This window comes from Hyla sarda, chromosome 6 (assembly GCF_029499605.1).
Source record: "Hyla sarda isolate aHylSar1 chromosome 6, aHylSar1.hap1, whole genome shotgun sequence".
Taxonomy (NCBI): domain Eukaryota; kingdom Metazoa; phylum Chordata; class Amphibia; order Anura; family Hylidae; genus Hyla; species Hyla sarda.
In genome coordinates, this window is record NC_079194.1 from 294,716,555 (window position 1) to 294,740,406 (window position 23,852).

The 23,852-nt window shown below is 47.2% G+C and overlaps 1 protein-coding gene across 6 annotated transcripts in view; it reads right to left on the bottom strand.

Annotated features, from left to right (window-relative positions):
- Positions 1–3,129: 3,129 nt before the first annotated feature.
- SVIP (small VCP interacting protein) overlaps positions 3,130–23,852 on the bottom strand; it is a 36,858-nt gene continuing 16,135 nt past the window's right edge. For 3 of the 6 annotated variants that reach the window (XM_056527811.1, XM_056527813.1, XM_056527812.1), the window contains exons 3-5: positions 14,719–14,823; positions 11,935–12,048; positions 3,130–3,781 (exon numbers count right to left, since the gene is read on the bottom strand). In XM_056527811.1, the coding sequence (XP_056383786.1) occupies positions 3,767–3,781; positions 11,935–12,048; positions 14,719–14,823 (234 nt within the window). In that variant the 3' untranslated portion in view covers positions 3,130–3,766. The remainder of the gene's footprint in view (positions 3,782–11,934; positions 12,049–14,718; positions 14,824–23,852) is intronic. The other 3 variants (XM_056527816.1, XM_056527814.1, XM_056527815.1) reach the window with 1 other exon arrangement.

Genomic DNA, 23,852 nt, shown 5'->3' on the forward strand with positions numbered 1-23,852 from the left:
CCGACACAAAAACGGGAGCGATTTACCCATAGAAACCAATCACAGCACATGAAAGTCGAGCCGCCATTGGTTGCTATGGGGAAAATCAGACAGTTTTTTTTTTTGTCTCGGACAGATGGATAAATCAGGGGCCATTGTTGTCTTATTATGGGATATGTTCACACGTAGGATATATGCTGCGGTTTTTCATTAATGTTAAAATATGCAAATATATATTATATATATATATATATACACACACACACACACACACACATACATACATACACACATTGGGGGAGATTTATCAAAACCTGTGCAGAGGAAGAGTGGTGCAGTTGCCCATAGCAACCAATCAGATTGCATCTTTCATTTTCCACAGGCCTCTTTAGAGGCCTGTGGAAAATGAAAGAAGCAATCTGATTGGTTGCTATGGGCAACTGCACCACTCTTCCTCTGCACAGGTTTTGATAAATCTCCCCCATTATATATATATATATATATATATATATATATATTTACACACACACACACACACACAGACTATAAAAAGGTACAGGGGTCAGTATGGGGGTCCTAAAGAGGGCACTATGGGGGAGATTTATCAAAACCTTTCCAGAGAAAAAGTTGCTGAGTTGCCCATAGCAACCAATCAGATCGCTGCTTTCATTTTGCAGAGGCCTTGTTAAAAAAGAAAGAAGAGATCTGATTGGTTGCTATGGGCAACTGGGCAACTTTTCCTCTGCACAGGTTTTGATAAATCTCCCCCTACTACAGAATACGTGTGAACATACCCATAGAACAGTGTTTTCCAAACAGGGTGTCTCCAGCTGTTGCAAAGCTAGTATTGCCAGGATGTCTGGACAGCCAGAGCCTTCGTACAGGAGCCACATAGCTTCACCCCAGGACCTTATTGGGCTTAAGGCCAGGTCTAGGACTAAGTCATACTGTAGAATCTAAACCAGTGTGCCTCCAGCTGTTGCAAAACTACAACTCCCAGCATGCCCAGACAGCTAAAGGTTTTGTACAGGAGCCCCATAGCTTCACCCTAGGACTTTATTGGGCTTCCTAGGACTAAGTCAAACTTCAGATCCTAAAGAAGTGTGCCTCCAGCTGTTGAAAAACTACAACTCCCCGCATGCCTGGACAGCCGTTGGCTGTCCAGGCATGCTGGAAGTTGTAGTTTTGCAACAGCTGGAGTCCCCCTGGTCGGGAAAACACGGGAAACAGATTCAGGTAGCAGCATCCGTTTTTAGCATCCTTTGACATGTAAGTTTCCTTTTTTAAGGGTACGTTCAGATGAGCGGATCCACAGCATATTTTACGCTGCAGATCCGCCGCTAAAGGACCCCTACACGGTGTCTTTAGATGTGCCTGCTCGGAGCGGCAATACGCCGCTTCGAGCAGACACCCTGCTGCGATGTGCGAGTTGCCACGCATGCGCGGTGTACTCGCACACATCGCTGCCGCTCCCTGAACTATACTGTGCGTGCGCACGGCGACCCAGTGTGCCTGCTTGTAGGGGGCGGATCGCCGTTCCGGGCAGGCACCTGTAGAGGCACCATACAGCGGAACTTCAGCGGCGGATCCGCACCGTAATACGCGCTGGGGATCCGCTTGTGTGAACGTACCCCGAGTGTACAAAAACCACAGCGTGAACCCAGCCTTAAAAAGTTCAGAAAGTCCCATCTGCCCCAAAATTTGTGCCAAAAACTATAAATTGCTATGTGAAAAAAAACAAAATAAAAACGAGCCCTCACATGGTTCTATAGATAAAAAATAAAAATTAAGTTTTATGGGTCGGAATAAGGTGTTGCAAAGCTATTTTTGTTTTACATTTCACTAGACAAAAAAAATGTTTAATTTAGATTTCCCCCCCCCCCCCAAAAAAAATGGTAAAATATAAAGTGCTGGTGATTGTAAATGCCTGCTCTGAAGCAAGCTGCTGGTGAGCACATGCCTCTGTTCTGCTGCTCACTCATTCTAACATCCACTGCTCAGGAAGGGGCATGTCAGAGGCAAGCACTGAGCCCGCCCTCACTCACCGTGCATTCACTTCCTCCCCGAGTCTGCTGTGCTGTGTTTCTTCATCCAATCACTGCAGGCTGCTCTGTAACCCCCTCATCTCTGTTTTCATGCTGCAGTCTAATAGGACAGGAGCACAGAGGAGTTGCTAGTCCCGCCCTCACTTCCTGGACTTTGCTCTTGCCTATGTTTCAGCTGGGACAAAGGGGATGCTGCAGCCAGACGGTATTATTATCTGGATTGTATGGGGACCCCTAGTGGTCATTTTTATAAGTTGTCATTTCTATAAAAAGGAGGTAATTTTTTTTTTATGAAAGTATATTAGAAAGGTTACCGTATTCTTCGTCCTATAGGACGCACCGGCGTATAAGACGCACCCAATTTTTAGGGGCAAAATCTAAAAAAATTAAGATTTTAAACCCGTTGGCTGTCCGGGTATGCTGGGAGTTGTAGTTTTGCAACATCTGGAGGTCCGCAGATTGAAGACCACTGCATAGGAGGTAATACTCGCGTGCCCCTGCCGCTCCGGACCCGTCACCGCTGCCCTGGATGTCGCTCCATCGCTGTCGCCGAGTCCCCGTCGCTCTGGAACGTCTCTGCTACCGGCCGGGTATCCTCGCTCTCCGTCGCCGCCATCACATCGTTACACACGCCGACGCACGTACGCGACGACGTGATGACGTGGAAGGAGAGCGCCGGCCATACTGGGGATCCCTGAACGGAGAAGACACCGAGGAGGTAGGTAAGGTCCCTCCCGGTGTCCTGTAAGCACTAACCCGGCTATTCAGTCGGGCTGTTCGGGACCGCCGCGATGAGATCGCGGCGGTCCCGAACAGCCCGACTGAACAGCCAGGTTAGTGTCACTTTCCCTTCAGACGCGGCGGTCAGCTTTGATCGCCGCGTCTGAAGGGTTAATACAGGGCATCACCGCGATCGGTGATGTCCTGTATTAGCCGCGGGTCCCGGCCGTTGATGGCCGCAGGGACCGCTGCGATAGGGGGTGTATTCGCCGTATAAGACGCACCGACTTTTCCCCCCCAGTTTTGGGGAAGAAAAAGTGCGTCTTATACGGCGAAAAATACGGTAATTAATATACAACATAAAAAATGATACAAATACAAATCCTTTGATTCAAATATTTTAATAGAATTACTTTGAATTAAATAAAATTATTAACATATAATTATATAAATACCAAAGTCTCCCCCATGTACCAATAACACTGAACAATGTAAAAATTTAGCTTCCCGGCACAGCCACAATGAGAGGGAACGCCTTAAAAATTGCAGCCAATCCCCCATCATGCTTTGGGAGCAGCCTTGTTTAGGAATCATTGCTCCGACCATGAATTTCATACAAGCTCGTGACGCCGCCATGCCTCATGCCTCAGCGCTGCCACCAGCTGGTGAGTTGACTGACTACATGCCGGCCAATAATTCTGCTTTCAATGTGTTTTTGGGGAAGGGGGGAGGGGACACGGCACGAACTGTTTAATCAACTTTTCAGCAAATATTAAGAACAGCACTGCAAGTCACTATATATTAAATAACAGATCCTTCTGGGGGGTTAAGTGATTTATGTTAGAAAACGGGAAAAATCCTTGAACCAAATCTCAACCGGCTTTAAAAGAGCCGAACGTGGGAAAAACTCGACACTGCGCCAACTTCTTCTGGATCCACAAATGCAAATAGCAAAAGCCAGACAACAGTAGGTTTCCACATATGGTATCTGCGGCTGTCGCCTTCTGCAGCCTTCACGATTCTTAGCCGACTTGCCACTGGAAGAGAAGAAAAACACAAAAATATAAGAAAAGTCATAAAAATATTTTTTCTGGAAATTACTGCCGAAGAGGAGATTTCTGGTCTAGACCTATGAAAATCATCCGATTTTTTTTTGTTTGTTTGAGAAACAGCGCCCACTCTAGGATGTGTCAGATATTGCAACTCAGAATAATGATTAAAGGGTATTCTCTGGCCATATAGAGATAGCAGCAGCAGTATAAAGATAAGACTGGAGGAGAGGTGTGTAGCTATAATATATCCTGATCCCATAGAGATAACAGTAGCAGTATACAGATAGAGCTGGAGAGAAGGTGTATAATTACTATATATCCTGATCCCATAGAGATAGCAGCAGTATACAGATAGAGCTGCAGGGGAGGTGTATAACTACTATAAATATCCTGATCCTACAGAGATAGCAGCAGTATACAGATAGAGCTAGAAGGGAGGTGTATAATACTTATATAATGATCCCATAGAGATAGCAGCAGTATACAGATAGAGCTGGAGAGAAGGTGTATAATTACTATATATCCTGATCCCATAGAGATAGCAGCAGCAGTATACAGATAGAGCTGGAGGGGAGGTGTATAACTACTATAAATATCCTGATCCTATAGAGATAGCAGCAGTATACAGATAGAGCTAGAAGGGAGGTGTATAATACTATATATACTGATCCCAAACAGATAGCAGCAATATACAGATAGAGCTGTAAGGGAGGGGTTTAACTAATATATATCCTGATCCCATAGAAATGGCAGCAGTATACATATAGAGCTGGAGGGGAGGTGTATAACTACTAATATTGATTCTGATCCTATAGAGATAGCAGCAGCAGTATACAGATAGAGCTGGAGGGGAGGTGTATAACCACTATATATCCTGATCCAAAAGACATAGCAGCAGTATACAGATAGAGCTGTAGGGGAGATGTATAACTACTATATATCCTGATCTCATAGAGATAGCAGCAGTATACAGATAGAGCTGGATGGAGGAGTCCTGGAGCTAGCAGGAGGGATCTGATTAGTGATGGATGTCATCCTGTAGTTCACAGAAAGTCAGCTGACCCAGGACTGACCACTTTCACTGGTTCAGACTGGTGATCACATGACCCAGCTATCACCTATCAATATCTGCATCTAGTATACATGTGCACATTGATCCATTTGGTAATCTAGATCCACATAAGGCCTAGGTGTCCAACCTGCGGCCCTCCAGCTGTTGCAAAACTACAACTCCCAGCATGCCCGGACAGCCAACGGCTGTCCGGGCATGCTGGGAGTTGTAGTTTTGCAACAGCTGGAGGGACTATGTTTGGAGACCACTTTTCTATATCACATCACTGTGCAGAACACTACATCTCCCATGATGCAGTAAAGCAGCACTCTTTCTACCAGCAGGAGGCAGTAGTGAGATCCTCTTCAACTCGATAAATTGCGCAAATGTCTGAAATCCACCTTTAAATGCCCTTGCCGGATCCGTTCTCGTGTCTGATTGTATAATACTCCATGATGTAACGCTGTCTGTTATGTAACCACATGAGGACAGGACGGCATCAAGCCAATCAGAACTCTATGTATCTATTAAATAGCGCGGTATCGACTGCGTGGGCGACCGCTGCCGCATCCAGACAACCGCTACGCCCCAACCGTAAAATACATCTGCGGCAGATAGACGGCGCACAAAAGGTCATTCATCTCACCCAACGTGTCACAAGTTATGTCCTCGTGACTATCGGGATTTTTATTTATTCACGGCCACCGGTATACGCAGGTAAATCTCTGGCGCCATCTTGTGTCAGCTGCAAGACATGACGGTCAATGGAGAAAATAATATGGAATGAAAAAAAATCCACGGGCTGTAAATTGTTCTGTATTCACATCCTGAGGAAGATCAAAGGGGCAAACCTCTCTATAGGATCAGGATATATAGTAGTTATACATCTCCTCTCCATCTCTATCTGTATACTGCTGCTATCGCTATGGGATCAGGATATATAGTAGTTATACATCTCCTCTCCAGCTCTATCTGTATACTGCTGCTATCGCTATGGGATCAGGATATATAGTAGTTATACATCTCCTCTCCAGCTCTATCTGTATACTGCTGCTATCGCTATGGGATCAGGATATATAGTAGTTATACATCTCCTCTCCAGCTATATCTGTATACTGCTGCTATCTCTATGGGATCAGGATATATAGTAGTTATACATATCCCCTCCAGCTCTATCTGTATACTGCTGCTATCTCTAGGGGGATCAGGATTTATAGTAGTTATACACCTCCCCTCCAGCTCTATCTGTATACTGCCGCTATCGCTATCAGGATATATAGTAGTTATACACCTCCCCTCCAGCTCTATCTCTATGGGATCAGGATATTTATTAGTTATACATATCCTCTCCAGCTCTATCTGTATACTGCTGCTATCTCTATGGGATCAGGATATATAGTAGTTATACACCTCCCCTCCAGCTCTATCTGTATACTGCTGCTATCTCTATGGGATCAGGATATATAGTAGTTATACACCTCCCCTCCAGCTCTATCTGTATACTGCTGCTATCTCTATGGGATCAGGATATATTGTAGTTATACACCTCCCCTCCAGCTCTATCTGTATACTGCTGCTATCTCTATGGGATCAGGATTTATAGTAGTTATACACCTCCCTTCCAGATCTATCTGTATACTGCTGCTGCTGCTGCTATCTCTATGGGATCAGGATATATAGTAGTTATACACCTCTCCTCCAGCTCTATCTCTATGGGATCAGGATTTATAGTAGTTATACATATCCTCTCCAGCTCTATCTGTATACTGCTGCTATCTCTATGGGATCAGGATATATAACAGTTATACACCTCTCCTCCAGCTCTATCTGTATACTGCCGCTATCGCTATGGGATCAGGATATATAGTAGTTCTACACCTCTCCTCCAGCTCTATCTGTATACTGCTGCTATCTCTATGGGATCAGGATAAATAGTAGTTATACACCTCTCCTCCAGCTCTCTCTCTATGGGATCAGGATATATAGTAGTTATACACCTCCAGCTCTATCTGTATATTGCTGCTATCTCTATGGGATCAGGATTTATAGAAGTTATACACCTCCCCCCCAGCTCTATCTGTATACTGCTGCTATCTCTAGGGGATCAGGATATATAGTAGTTATACATATCCCCTCCAGCTCTATCTGTATACTGCTGCTATCTCTATGGGATCAGTATACATAGTAGTTATACACCTTCCCTCCAGCTCTATCTGTATACTGCTGCTATCTCTATGGGATCAGGATATATAGTAATTATACACCTCCCCCCCCAGCTCTATCTGTATACTGCTGCTGTTATCTCTATGGGATCAGGATATATAGTAGTTATACATCTCACCTCTAGCTCTATCTGTATAGGATCAGGATGTATAGTAGTTATACACCTCCCCTCCAGCTCTATCTGTATACTGCTGCTATCTCTATGAGATCAGGATATATAGCAGTTATACACCTCCCCTCCAGCACTGTCTGTATACTGCTGCTATCTCTATGAGATCAGGATATATAGTAGTTATACACCTCCCCTCCAGCTCTGTCTGTATACTGCTGCTGCTATCTCTATGAGATCAGGATATATAGTAGTTATACACCACCCCTCCAGCTCTGTCTGTATACTGCTGCTGCTATCTCTATGGGATATTTTTTTATTATTCTTTATTTATTCCACAGACACTGTTTTTTCCCTCTATAAATCCTAGAAAGTTTCAGAAACCATTTTTTTTTTTTACATGTAATTGTTGCCTGTAGTCACTAGGATGACACTAGAGAAGCTGAAGGAGCCAAGTGCTGCCTTTACTGCAGTGTTTCGCAACCAGGGTGCCTCCAGCTGTTGCAAAACTAAAACTCCCAGCATGCCTGGACAGCCGAAGGGAGTTGTAGTTTTGCAACAGCTGGAGGCTCCCTGGTTGGGAAATCCTTACCTGTGTGTACAATGGCCTCTCAACTCTCTGTTGATTCTGGATGTCAGAGGAGAGAAGGGTCGGGCAAGTGTCCTCCTGCAGAATACATGGTTGGGAAACACTGCTCTACAGACTCCTACGTGTCACTGATGTGGTCCGTGATTGGCTGCTGCAGTCACATGTGACTCACTTATGCACCGCAGCTGAGGCTCCTGTACAGTGATGTCAGTGGTGCAGATCACTTGTAGGGAGATGTACAGGAATCTGCTGCCACCTGCTGTATAACCTGGTACTACGCTCTCGGATTTATATACCCCCCTTCCATTCGGTAACGCTCAGCCTGTGACCTTCCATGACTACAAAAATACATAGGTCATTGTATTCCACCATTGCAGAACATTCCTTTCCTGAAATACTCTGTGCTGCTGGGGGCTCGGCTTCTACTGACCCTCAGCCTGTGACCCCCCACTTGTCTCCATTCCCTTTATATATCCTAACACTACACCTGTCACATGCCGCACTGTTTACTGCCTCTCACAAGATCGGCGCAGGCTTTTACCGAAATACTCTGTGCTGCTGTGTGGGTTCTGAATACTTAAAGGGGTTATCCAGGAAAAAACTTTTTTTTTTTTTTTATATATATCAACTGGCTCCAGAAAGTTAAACAGATTTGTAAATAACTTCTATAAAAAAAAATCTTAATCCTTTCAGTACTTATGAGCTGCTGAAGTTGAGTTGTTCTTTTCTGTCTAAGTCCTCTCTGATGACACGCGTCTCGGGAACCGCCCAGTTTAGAAGCAAATCCCCATAGCAAACCTCTTCTACTCTGTGCAGTTCCCGAGACAAGCAGAGATGTCAGCAGAGAGCACTGTTTGTAGACAGAAAAGAACAACTCAACTCCAGCAGCTGATAATTATTGAAAGGATTAAGATTTTTTAATCAAAGTAATTTACAAATCTGTTTAACTTTCTGGAGCCAGTTGATATATATAAAAAAAAATTAATTATTTTTTTTTTAAATAAAGTTTTTTCCTGGAATACCCCTTTAACCATGTGACCCCTATTTGTCTCTTTTCTCTTCCTACCATCTTGACAAAACCCCGTCCTCGCGAACATCAACTGGTGCCAGAACAATAAACAAGATTTGTAAATTACTTCTATTTAAAAATCTTAATCCTTACAGTACTTATCAGCTGCTGTATTCTCCACAGGAGTTCTTTTCAGTCTGAACACAGTGCTCTCTGCTGACACCTCTGTCCATGTCAGGAACTGTCCAGAGCAGGAGCAAATCCCCATAGCAAACCTATCCTGATACGGACAGAGGTGTCAGCAGAGAGCACTGTGGTCAGACTAGAAAGAAAGAAATTTAAAAAATAGAAGTTAAACAGATTTGTAAATTACTTCTATTAAAAAAATCTTAATCCTTCCAGTACTTATTAGCTGCTGAATACTACAGAGGAAATTATTTTCTTTTTGGAACACAGAGATCTCTGCTGACATCACGAGCACAGTGCTCTCTGCTATTTTAGGAACTGTCCAGAGCAGCATATGTTTTCTATGGCGATTTTCTCCAACTCTGGACACAGTTCTTAAAATGGACAGAGATGTCAGCAGAGAGCACTGTGCTCGTGATGTCAGCAGAGAGCTCTGTGTTCCAAAAAGAAAAGAATTTCCTCTGTAGTATTCAGCAGCTAATAAGTATTGGAAGAATTAAGATTTTTTAATAGAAGTAATTTACAAATCTGTTTAACTTTCTGATACCAGTTGATTTAAAAAAAAAAAAAAGTTTTAAGATCAGGATACTTTAGAGCAGTGTTTCTCCACCAGCGTGCCTCCAGCTGTTGCAAAACTACAACTTCCAGCATGCTGGGAGTTGTCGTTTTGCAACAGCGCGAGGCACCCTGGTGGAGAAAAATTGGTCTATGACCTTCCGTCATGACAATGCGCAGCCCTGTCCTCAACAACATTAACACATGAGGGAATATAGAAGAAAAAACAAGCGTCCTGCACTCACCGCATAAATTCTGGTCCAGAGGCGACTGTCGGTCGTTTCACGCATAGGTATACGCTTCTACCTATGCGTGAAACCGCCGGCAGTCGCCTCTGAGCGCCCCACGCTACCTTGTGAACCGTTTCGGAGGAGCAGCCTGAGATGGGAGCTGAATAACCAGAATTTATGCGGTGAGTGCCGGACGCTTGTTTTTTTCTTCTATATTCAAACTATTGACTGCTACATAGGTTGTGCTAGCACCGCCGCACCGGGACGAATCTGGTTACTTGCCGTGTAGTACACTATCCACCTCGAGGAGCTGCCTTTACAAGGTATCGATGCCTCTTTTTCTTAAAGGGGTACTCCACTGCCCCAGCGTCCGGAACGTTTAGTTCAGAATGCTAGGTGTGGGGGTCGTGACATCACGGCAACGCCCCTCGTGACGTCACACCCCCCTCAATGCAAGTCTATGGGAGGGGGCGTGACGTCCGTCACGCCCCCTCCCATAGACTTGCATTGAGGGGGCGTGGTGTGACCTCACGACCCCCGCAGCCCGTACCCAGCATTCGGAACTAAATGTTTCAGACTCCGTGTCAGTGGAGTACCCCTTTAACACATGAGTACCTAGATCCCATTTCTTATCAGCACACTCCTTTCCTGAAACACTCTGTGCTGCTGTGACCATTATATCAGGCGCCCCCCCCCCCCCCCCCCTCATGTTTATAAACCAGTAGGTAGAATTGTTCTAAAAACCTGTTCTACCTGCAAATGTCGCCTGTACATTATTTACACAGCAAACAGCGCAGGCGGAACAGGATAGAAATATTCAGGGCTGAAGTCATTGTGACCTCGGAGGACAGCGGAGCCACATATACTGTAAGACGCCGTTTCCCAACCAGTGTGCCTCCAGCTGTTGCTAACCTACAACTCCCAGCATGCCCGGACAGCCGAAGGCTTTGTATAGGAGCCCCATAGCTTCACTTTCGGACCTTATTGGGCTTCCGGCCAGGCCTAGGACAAAGTCAAATTGCAGAATCTAAAGCAGTGTTACCCAATCAGTGTGCCTCCAGCTGTTGCAAAACTACAACTCCCAGCATGCCTGGACAGCTAAAGGCTTAGTACAAGAGCCCCATAGCTTCACTTTCGGACCTTATTGGGCTTTCAGCCAGGCCTAGGACAAAGTCAAACTGCAGAATCTAAAGCAGTGTTTCCCAACCACGGTATCTCCAGCTGCTGCAAAACTACAACTCCCAGTATGCTATGAGCGACGAGAAAGGCTGATAAGAAACCTGTAAGAGTATTGCTTGTCTGATGGACTTCAGTGATACCAGGACACTCTTGAGCTGTAAACTACAACTCCCAGCATGCCCGGAAAGCCGTTGACCATCAGGGCATGCTGGGAGTTGTAGTTCTGCAACAGCTGGAGGCGCACTGGTTGGGAAATCCTTACCTGTGTGTACAATAGCCTCTCGACTCTCTGTTGACTCTGGATGTCAGAGGAGAGAATGGTCGGGCAAGTGTCCTCCTGCAGATCCCTATACAGTGACCCCCCGACATACGATCATTTCAACATACGATGGCCTCTCAGAGGCCATCGCATGTTGAAGGTAGCATCAGTATACGATGCTTTTGTATGTCGGGGTCATCGCATAAACGGCTATCCGGCAGCACAGACTGCTTCAGCCGCCACCGGATAGCCGTTTAAGGTGCCCAGTGTGGTCTGGTGAGGGTCACTCACCTGTCCCCCGGCATGCCGAACCATCCACTTCGGGATCCCCTGCATCGCCATCATTCTCCTTCGTCGTCATCAAGTCGTCGCGCATGCCGCCCCGTCATCCAAAAGGAGCGGCGTGCGTAGCGACGTGATGACGGCGATGAAAAGCGACGATTCCACGCAGCAGAGACGGTCCGGAGCGGCAGGGACAGGCGAGTATAACTTCCTATACTTTTCATTGCACGGATCCCTCAACATACGATGGTTTCAACTAACGATGATTCATTTGGAACGATTTACCATCGTATGTTGAGGGACCGATGTATATATAATTTTTCGTTACATATATACGTGTGTGTGTGTGTGTAAAGATGAGCAGTACCTCTGGCGCCACCTATCCTCATGAACAAGAAAAAAAATCCAACCTGACTTTCTTCCCCCAACCCTCCGCCATACCTGCGTACAGGACTGTTCTACCTACCCGCAGCCCTCCACCGCCTCCACCTCCAGAATGGCCCGCCATATTGTCGACTTCTTGACTCTTCTTCTTCTTTTGTTCCACAGACATCGGGTTCTTGATTCCTCGAGACGCGGCCTTCAAAGAAGACAAAAGGGTTAAACTTCTAAGCAAATGTGAAAAACCTTTGTAATGTGATGAATGACACGAGGGGATGGTCTGTTGGGGTCTCCCCCCCCCCCACCACCACCACCACAATAACGATACAGATTGATGAGAAAAAATGTTGACACGACTCTGCAGCGCCCCCTATGACTGCCTGAAGACAAATGTTGGCCCTGGGTCAATGCTACGTCTACAAGATCCTCACTGACTGCAATATAATATATGACAGCAGGGGGCGTGATACCCCTCAGAGCTGCCCCATAATTACATAGGAGGGGAAGATCAGCAACGACTGCAGGGGAAGACACATCTATACATCCCAACTCTTGTTGAGTGTTCAAATTTTATGTTAAGCCACACCCATAACCACACCCAAGTACTGCCCCTAACCACGCCCAATCCTAACCAATTATACCGGATCCCCGCTAGGAACCACGTCCAATCACACCCGGCCTCCTTCTTCAAAACGGTAAAAATAATAATAATTTGAAGACTGTATCTGGGGTCCACCAACGGGGGCAGCTATCTATGGTGGCACACCTACAGGGGGCAGCTATCTAGGGGTGGGTCTACCTGCATGGGGCAACTATCTAGGGGGATCTATCTAGCGGGCGCAACTATCTCTAATGGGGGACCTACCAACTCAGGACTTGTCTACCTACTAGAGCGACCTACCTACCCAATGGGGGGAACCAACCTAATCTTTTCCAACTTACTTATCTACCCTATGTACTGTGGGGGACACCAAGGGGGGGATTATAACAGTTTGGAGCCCTAGGTCCTGGAAAACAGCGTAACCTAAAATGTTTGTCCGGCAGGTTTTGCAGAGACGAGTCGTGGCTGGAAGAAATCGTCATGACGGTCTGGGCTGGATGGAGAAGAAAAAGGAAAGTGAACGACTCCAATTACAGAAGACGTCACGAGCGAGTCACTGGATGTAACTGCACTGTAATCACTTATATGGTCTGTGGTGGTAATGATAGTGGTTATGATGCTGTGGTATTATTTAGGCATTATGTAAAGACACCACTGGATAGAAATGCACTGTAATCACATATGCTCTGTCGTGGTAATGATAGCGCTTATGATGTGGTATTATTTATGCATTATAAAGGCCTCACTTAATTTAACTGCACTGTAATCACTTACATGGTCTGTAGTGGTAATCATAGCAGTCTAGGTGTGGCGGTATTACTTAGGGAATATGTAGGGGCCTCACTGAATATAATTGCACTATAATCCCTTAAATGGTCTGTAGTGGTAATCATAGCAGTCATGATGTGGTAGTATTATTGAGGCATGATGCAGAGGCATCACTGAATATAACTGCACTGTAATCCCTTACATGGTCTGCACTGGTAATTATAGCTTTCATAATGTGGTGGTATTATTTAGGCATTATGCAGGGGCATCACTGAATATAACTGCACTGTAATCCCTTACATGGTCTGCACTGGTAATTACAGCTTTCATAATGTGGTGGTATTATTTAGGCATTATGCAGGGGCATCACTGAATATAACTGCACTGTAATCACTTACATGGTCTGCAGTTGTAATCATAGCTTAGTGTGGTGTGTTATGTACAGCAGTGGAAGAATATTGGAGAAGGAAGCTGGGTGTGCTGGGCTGTAGCTGGGGGGGTGGTTAGGAGCGTGGTTGGGGGCCGTGGCACCCCCTAAAGCGTGTACACATGGACAAAATCTGTGCAGATATCTGCATCAAAAACCTCTTCAATGGGAGACAGAGAACCACGCGACTGACGCTCCACCTGAAGTCAATGAGAGCTTAAAGGGGTACTCCGCCCAGAGACATCTTATTGTCAGACATCTTATTTAGTATGCCGGGTTTCTGCGGCCGGAGACGTTACGTCACAACACACCCCCTCCATTCATGTCTATGGGAGGGGGGTGTGACGGACATCACGCCCCCTCCCAAACACATGAATGGAGGGGGCGTGGTGTGACATCACGAGGGGGCGTGGTGTAATGTCTCCGGCTGCGGAAACCCAGCTTTTAAACCAACTGTTTAGAATGCTGGGTACGGCACGAGATTGCGGGGGGTCCCTATCATTTGGATAGGGAATAAGATGTCTTTGGGTAGAGTAGCCCTTTAAGGGCCAGTACACACTGTCTGCAGAGAGTTGCGGTGTAAATGCACACCTATACATACAAAAAGACCCCTATCAGACAGCAAGTGTGCTCCCCCTTCCCAGAGGCGTAACTAGAGTCCTGTGGGCCCCCAGGGCCCTCCTATGACAGCACTAATGGGGTATATAACGTTAACACACACAGGACAATCTTCTACGCATGATCGTACTATATAACTAAATATAATAGTGCTACAGTTACCAAATACCAACAGTATACAAGGAGCAAATGTCACCATACATATTAACGCTATACTGTAACTGACTAAATCCTGTATACTGAGACTATAAATAACCCTATACAAGGGACACATAATACTGCAACATCATGACCACTACCATTATATAGTGACATAGTGATTGGATAATACCGCTACACTGTTACTGAATAAAGTCCACTATGTACAGACCAATATTCCCCCATACACTGACCATATAGAGGTACGCAGGCTCTGCAGACCATATAGGTGATTACAGATACATGTAGTAACTCACAGGTGCCGTCTTCTCTGATCGCATTCGTTCACTTTTCCGTGTCTTCTCCACCAGGCCCAAGGCATCATTGAGACTTTTCCCGGCTACGTCTCGTCTCCGCAGTTTCTGCCAGACAAACATTTTAGGCTCCTTGCTCCAGCACCCGCTCACCTCTATACAAACTTTCCATGTGTATTACACTTTCCCTATATAGTAGTTAGAGCCCTAAAACTGCCCTCATATAGTAAGGCCCCCTCTGTGTCCCCATATGGTAGTTAGAGCTCTAAAACTTCCCCATATAGTAGTTAGTCTCCCTATGTGCCCCCACATTTTAGTTAGGGCCCTCACACTGGCCCATATAGTAAGGCCCCCTCTGTGTCCCTATATAGTAGTTAGGCCCCTCACACTGTCCCATATATGGCAATACTCACCTGTCACACCACTCCTCCGCAGCTACTCTGTGCCCTCCTACAGTCTGGTCCCCTTCTCTGACTTTCTGGTGCAAGCAGTATGGGATAATGGCGCTGCCTGCACCAGAAGATGCACACAGTTAAAAGTTTGCTTATTTGAGGATTAGGGATCTGTGTTTCAGTCCCCCGTGCAGCCCGACTTTCCTTACGGACTCGGTATGGTTACGTCATTTTTCCTTCCACAGCGCAGCCCTTGGACCAAAGAAACGTGTCCAAGGACCCCATTACATACACCCCAATATGGACCTTCCCCCCCGCCCCCAATGCAGACTCCTCACGATCCACCTCACAACAGGCCCCCACCACAATTCAGGCCCCCCATCAATACAGACTCCCCACCACCAACCCACGCCCAATACAGACGACCCTCTCACCACTACCTCAAAGATCAACCCAATGCCTGAATAGAGACCCCCCCCCCCCCCCCAAAATAAAGAACTCCTTAACCACCCTTACTACAGACCTCTACCTCAAAACAGTCCCCCACCACAATTCAGGTCCCCCACCACCACCCTACGCCGAATACAGACGACCCTCTCACCACTACCTCAAAGATCAACTCACCATCTGAATAGACATCACTCTCCCTAAGAACCCCCTAACCACCATTACTACAAATATCTTATCTACCTCAAAACAGTCCCCCACCAAAATGCAAACCCGTAATCAATGCAGACTCCCCACCAACCTCCCTACAACAGACCCCTACCTCAAAGATGAACCCACCACCTAAATACAGACCTCATCACCAATACAGAAGCCCCTAACCACCCTTACCAATGACACCCCCCTCTACCCTCTACACAATCCCCCACCACAATGCAAACCCCATCAATAAAGACTCATCACCCTCCCTACAATGCAGACCACCCCCTTACACACCACCTCAATAAAGACCTCACCTTCAATAAAGGACAACTATACCACTCTTATTATAGACACCCCCTCCACCTCAATATGGTCCCTTACCACAATGCAGACCCCTCATCAATACAGACATTCCCCCTCACCCCAAAAGACCCCAGACCTACTTCCTAGTTGGTACAGGCAGCAGTCACTGTAGCCAGATTGGAAGAGGCGTCACCATAAAGATCACATGACCGTCCGCTTCTTCAGGTTGACACAGCGACCACTCATTATCTGAAGAGGGTCATGTGACTGCAGCAGCGCTGTTTGGGTGTCGCCTGCGAGTCCCATATGAGCAATAAATATCCGGGAACAGCCCTGAGGAAAACTACACAGAACCAAGATGGGATGTTTCACCAACCAGCGGGATATATGGGAATGGTCCAGGGACAGAACCAAAAAATTGGGATCGTCCCACCAGATATGGGACAGTTGAGCTATAAGCTCATCTACAAGAGTGACCCCCAAAAACTGAGCTTGAGGGGTGGTCACTGATATTGTTAAAGGAGGGAAGTGAAGTGACCACTGTTATGGAGGTACTACGGTGATCCCTGTTATGGAGGTCCTATGGTGATCCCTGTTATGGAGGTCCTATGGTGATCCCTGTTATGGAGGTACTATGGTGATCCCTGTTATGGAGGTCCTATGGTGATCCCTGTTATGGAGGTCCTATGGTGATCCCTGTTATGGAGGTACTATGGTGATCCCTGTTATGGAGGTCCTATGGTGATCCCTGTTATGGAGGTACTATGGTGATCCCTGTTATGGAGGTCCTATGGTGATCCCTGTTATGGAGGTCCTATGGTGATCCCTGTTATGGAGGTCCTATGGTGATCCCTGTTATGGAGGTCCTATGGTGATCCCTGTTATGGAGGTCCTATGGTGATCCCAGTTATGGAGGTACTATGGTGATCCCAGTTATGGAGGTACTATGGTGATCCCAGTTATGGAGGTACTATGGTGATCCCAGTTATGGAGGTACTATGGTGATCCCAGTTATGGAGGTACTATGGTGATCCCAGTTATGGAGGTACTATGGTGATCCCTGTTATAGAGGTCCTATGGTGATCCCTGTTATGGAGGTCCTATGGTGATCCCTGTTATGGAGGTCCTATGGTGATCCCTGTTATGGAGGTCCTATGGTGATCCCTGTTATGGAGGTCCTATGGTGATCCCTGTTATGGAGGTCCTATGGTGATCCCTGTTATGGAGGTCCTATGGTGATCCCTGTTATGGAGGTCCTATGGTGATCCCAGTTATGGAGGTCCTATGGTGATCCCAGTTATGGAGGTACTATGGTGATCCCAGTTATGGAGGTACTATGGTGATCCCAGTTATGGAGGTACTATGGTGATCCCAGTTATGGAGGTACTATGGTGATCCCAGTTATGGAGGTACTATGGTGATCCCTGTTATGGAGGTACTATGGTGATCCCTGTTATAGAGGTCCTATGGTGATCCCTGTTATGGAGGTCCTATGGTGATCCCTGTTATGGAGGTACTATGGTGATCCCTGTTATGGAGGTACTATGGTGATCCCTGTTATGGAGGTCCTATGGTGATCCCTGTTATGGAGGTCCTATGGTGATCCCTGTTATGGAGGTACTATGGTGATCCCTGTTATGAAGGTCCTATGGTGATCCCTGTTATGGAGGTACTATGGTGATCCCTGTTATGGAGGTCCTATGGTGATCCCTGTTATGGAGGTCCTATGGTGATCCCTGTTATGGAGGTACTACTGTGATCCCTGTTATGGAGGTACTACGGTGATCCCTGTTATGGAGGTCCTACGGTGATCCCTGTTATGGAGGTCCTACGGTGATCCCTGTTATGGAGGTCCTACGGTGATCCCTGTTATGGAGGTCCTACGGTGATCCCTGTTATGGAGGTCCTACGGTGATCCCTGTTATGGAGGTCCTACGGTGATCCCTGTTATGGAGGTCCTATGGTGATCCCTGTTATGGAGGTCCTATGGTGATCCCTGTTATGGAGGTCCTATGGTGATCCCTGTTATGGAGGTCCTATGGTGATCCCTGTTATGGAGGTCCTATGGTGATCCCTGTTATGGAGGTCCTATGGTGATCCCTGTTATGGAGGTCCTATGGTGATCCCTGTTATGGAGGTCCTATGGTGATCCCTGTTATGGAGGTCCTATGGTGATCCCTGTTATGGAGGTCCTATGGTGATCCCTGTTATGGAGGTCCTATGGTGATCCCTGTTATGGAGGTCCTATGGTGATCCCTGTTATGGAGGTCCTATGGTGATCCCTGTTATGGAGGCCCTATGGTGATCCCTGTTATGGAGGCCCTATGGTGATCCCTGTTATGGAGGTCCTATGGTGATCCCTGTTATGGAGGTCCTATGGTGATCCCTGTTATGGAGGCACTATGGTGATCCCTGTTATGGAGGCACTATGGTGATCCCTGTTATGGAGGCACTATGGTGATCACTGTTATGGAGGCACTATGGTGATCACTGTTATGGAGGTCCTATGGTGATCCCTGTTATGGAGGTACTATGGTGATCCCTGTTATGGAGGCACTATGGTGATCCCTGTTATGGAGGCACTATGGTGATCCCTGTTATGGAGGCACTATGGTGATCCCTGTTATGGAGGCACTATGGTGATCCCTGTTATGGAGGCACTATGGTGATCCCTGTTATGGAGGCACTATGGTGATCCCTGTTATGGAGGCACTATGGTGATCCCTGTTATGGAGGCACTATGGTGATCACTGTTATGGAGGCACTATGGTGATCACTGTTATGGAGGCACTATGGTGATCACTGTTATGGAGGTCCTATGGTGATCCCTGTTATGGAGGCACTATGGTGATCCCTGTTATGGAGGCACTATGGTGATCCCTGTTATGGAGGTCCTATGGTGATCCCTGTTATAGAGGTCCTATGGTGATCCCCGTTATGGAGGTCCTATGGTGATCCCCGTTATGGAGGTCCTATGGTGATCCCCGTTATGGAGGTCCTATGGTGATCCCTGTTATGGAGGCACTATGGTGATCCCTGTTATGGAGGCACTATGGTGATCCCTGTTATGGAGGCACTATGGTGATCCCTGTGATGGAGGTACTATGGTGATCCCTGTTATGGAGGCACTATGGTGATCCCTGTTATGGAGGCACTATGGTGATCCCTGTTATGGAGGTCCTATGGTGATCACTGTTATGGAGGCACTATGGTGATCACTGTTATGGAGGCCCTATGGTGATCCCTGTTATGGAGGCACTATGGTGATCCCTGTTATGGAGGCCCTATGGTGATCCCTGTTATGGAGGTCCTATGGTGATCCCTGTTATGGAGGTCCTATGGTGATCCCTGTTATGGAGGTCCTATGGTGATCCCTGTTATGGAGGTCCTATGGTGATCCCCGTTATGGAGGTCCTATGGTGATCCCTGTTATGGAGGTCCTATGGTGATCCCTGTTATGGAGGTCCTATGGTGATCCCTGTTATGGAGGTCCTATGGTGATCCCCGTTATGGAGGTCCTATGGTGATCCCTGTTATGGAGGTCCTATGGTGATCCCTGTTATGGAGGCACTATGGTGATCCCTGTTATGGATGCACTATGGTGATCCCTGTTATGGAGGCCCTATGGTGATCCCTGTTATGGAGGCACTATGGTGATCCCTGTTATGGAGGCACTATGGTGATCCCCGTTATGGAGGTCCTATGGTGATCCCTGTTATGGAGGTCCTATGGTGATCCCTGTTATGGAGGCACTATGGTGATCCCTGTTATGGAGGCACTATGGTGATCCCTGTTATGGAGGCACTATGGTGATCCCTGTTATGGAGGCACTATGGTGATCCCTGTTATGGAGGCACTATGGTGATCCCTGTTATGGAGGCACTATGGTGATCCCTGTTATGGAGGCACTATGGTGATCCCTGTTATGGAGGCACTATGGTGATCCCTGTTATGGAGGCACTATGGTGATCACTGTTATGGAGGCACTATGGTGATCACTGTTATGGAGGCACTATGGTGATCACTGTTATGGAGGTCCTATGGTGATCCCTGTTATGGAGGCACTATGGTGATCCCTGTTATGGAGGCACTATGGTGATCCCTGTTATGGAGGTCCTATGGTGATCCCTGTTATAGAGGTCCTATGGTGATCCCCGTTATGGAGGTCCTATGGTGATCCCCGTTATGGAGGTCCTATGGTGATCCCCGTTATGGAGGTCCTATGGTGATCCCTGTTATGGAGGCACTATGGTGATCCCTGTTATGGAGGCACTATGGTGATCCCTGTTATGGAGGCACTATGGTGATCCCTGTGATGGAGGTACTATGGTGATCCCTGTTATGGAGGCACTATGGTGATCCCTGTTATGGAGGCACTATGGTGATCCCTGTTATGGAGGTCCTATGGTGATCACTGTTATGGAGGCACTATGGTGATCACTGTTATGGAGGCCCTATGGTGATCCCTGTTATGGAGGCACTATGGTGATCCCTGTTATGGAGGCCCTATGGTGATCCCTGTTATGGAGGTCCTATGGTGATCCCTGTTATGGAGGTCCTATGGTGATCCCTGTTATGGAGGTCCTATGGTGATCCCTGTTATGGAGGTCCTATGGTGATCCCTGTTATGGAGGTCCTATGGTGATCCCTGTTATGGAGGTCCTATGGTGATCCCTGTTATGGAGGTCCTATGGTGATCCCTGTTATGGAGGTCCTATGGTGATCCCCGTTATGGAGGTCCTATGGTGATCCCTGTTATGGAGGTCCTATGGTGATCCCTGTTATGGAGGCACTATGGTGATCCCTGTTATGGATGCACTATGGTGATCCCTGTTATGGAGGTCCTATGGTGATCCCTGTTATGGAGGCACTATGGTGATCCCTGTTATGGAGGCACTATGGTGATCCCCGTTATGGAGGTCCTATGGTGATCCCTGTTATGGAGGTCCTATGGTGATCCCTGTTATGGAGGCACTATGGTGATCCCTGTTATGGATGCACTATGGTGATCCCTGTTATGGAGGTCCTATGGTGATAGACAAAATCCACGGCACACAAAGACAAAATCCCCAAGAGAAATCCGCAGGTAACAAATCTTTCTTCAAATGTCTGCACAGCCTAAGGGCTCATTCACACTACGGAAAATCAAGGCGGAATCCGCAACTTAAGTCTGCCTGAAATACTGATTCCGAAATTCTGCCGTGTGAATAGACCATAAGGGTCCGTTCCCACGGGTGGGATTACCTGCGGAATTTCCGCTGAAAATCTGCGGCGATTTTGCTACCGTTGACTTCAATAGGCCTGAAGGAAAATCTGCAAATCTGCCTCTATTCTGGATTTTCGGCCGACCCATTAAAGTCAATGGTAGCAAAATCCACTGCGCCGCAGGTAATCCCCCCGTGTGAACGTACCTTAAAGGGGTATTCCTAGCAAAAACATTTTTTTATATATATCAACTGGCTCTGGAAAGTTAAACAGATTTGTAAATTACTTCTATTAAAAAATCTTAATCCTTCCAATAGTTATTAGCTTCTGAAGTTGAGTTGCTGTTTTCTGTCTAACTGTTCTCTGATGACTCACGTCCCGGGAGCTGTGCAGTTCCTATGGGGATAATCTCCCATCATGCACAGCTCCCGGGACGTGACATCATCAATGAGCAGTTAGACAGAAAACTTCAGAAGCTAATAACTATTGGAAGGATTAAGATTTTTTAATAGAAGTATTTTACAAATCTGTTTAACTTTCCGGAGCCAGTTGATATATATAAAAAAACGTTTTCGCCATAAAATCCCATAAATCAATGGGACTCTCAATTAAAAGAATTATTCCCAAAACAATTTGGTGATTCAGCATAATTTCTTCTCCAATTACCAAATTTTCTTGCTTAATTCCATAGTCTGAACAAACCCTTACAGCCGGGTCATCTGAATTCTGGAAATTCTGCGCAGATTCTGTTTGCAGCAGACTCCCCTTGATCTCAATGGGACTCTGCTGCTCAGTTCACACTATAGAAGTTCTGTAGCGGAAATATAATCCTTGTGAGATTTCCTATTGAAATCAATGGCGCTCGGATTCCAGGCACGGAAATCTGTGTGGAATTTGGCCCCAAATTACAAATTGTGAACATTTCGGTGACTCCATGTGGGAGGAAATGGCAGAAGTTTTTCGGATCCGTTTCTCTCTAATACTTTTTGGCACCTTGTGATCTTTCCTTCCTATAGGTCAGACCGGCCCAACTTGTCAGTAGGTGGGGGGGGGGGGGGGGTCAAAATTAAAATAAGCTGCACTTCACAGGGCACTTACCGACCGCACTGCTATATGGCTGCACTCACTGACCGCACTGCTGTATGGCCGCACTCACTGACCGCACTGCTGTATGGCTGCACTCACTGACCGCACTGCTGTATGGAGACACTCACTGACCGCACTGCTGTATGGAGACACTCACTGACCGCACTGCTGTATGGCTGCACTCACTGACCGCACTGCTATATGGCTGCACTCACTGACCGCACTGCTGTATGGCTGCACTCACCGACCGCACTGCTGTATGGAGACACTCACTGACCGCACTGCTGTATGGAGACACTCACTGACCGCACTGCTGTATGGAGACACTCACTGACCGCACTGCTCTATGGAGACACTCACTGACCGCACTGCTGTATGGAGACACTCACTGACCGCACTGCTCTATGGAGACACTCACTGACCGCACTGCTGTATGGAGACACTCACTGACCGCACTGCTGTATGGCCGCACTCACTGACCGCACTACTGTATGGCCGCACTCACTGACCGCACTGCTGTATGGCTGCACTTACCGACCGCACTGCTGTATGGCGGCACTCACTGATCGCACTGCTGTATGGAGACACTCACTGACCGCACTGCTGTATGGAGACACTCACTGACCGCACTGCTGTATGGCCGCACTCACTGACCGCACTACTGTATGGCCGCACTCACTGACCGCACTGCTGTATGGCTGCACTTACCGACCGCACTGCTGTATGGCGGCACTCACTGATCGCACTGCTGTATGGAGACACTCACTGACCGCACTGCTGTATGGAGACACTCACTGACCGCACTGCTGTATGGCCGCACTCACTGACCGCACTGCTGTATGGAGACACTCACTGACCACACTGCTGTATGGAGACACTCACTGACCACACTGCTGTATGGCCGCACTCACTGACCGCACTGCTGTATGGCCGCACTCACTGACCGCACTGCTGTATGGAGACACTCACTGACCGCACTGCTGCATGGCTACACTCACTGACCGCACTGCTGTATGGAGACACTCACTGACCGCACTGCTGTATGGAGACACTCACTGACCGCACTGCTGTATGGCTGCACTCACTGACCGCACTGCTGTATGGAGACACTCACTGACCGCACTGCTGTATGGAGACACTCACTGACCGCACTGCTGTATGGAGACACTCACTGACCGCACTGCTGTATGGAGACACTCACTGACCGCACTGCTGTATGGCTGCACTCACTGACCGCACTGCTGTATGGCTGCACTCACTGACCGCACTGCTGTATGGAGACACTCACTGACCGCACTGCTGTATGGAGACACTCACTGACCGCACTGCTGTATGGCCGCACTCACTGACCGCACTGCTGTATGGCTGCACTCACTGACCGCACTGCTATATGGAGACACTCACTGACCGCACTGCTGTATGGAGACACTCACTGACCGCACTGCTGTATGGAGACACTCACTGACCGCACTGCTGTATGGCTGCACTCACTGACCGCACTGC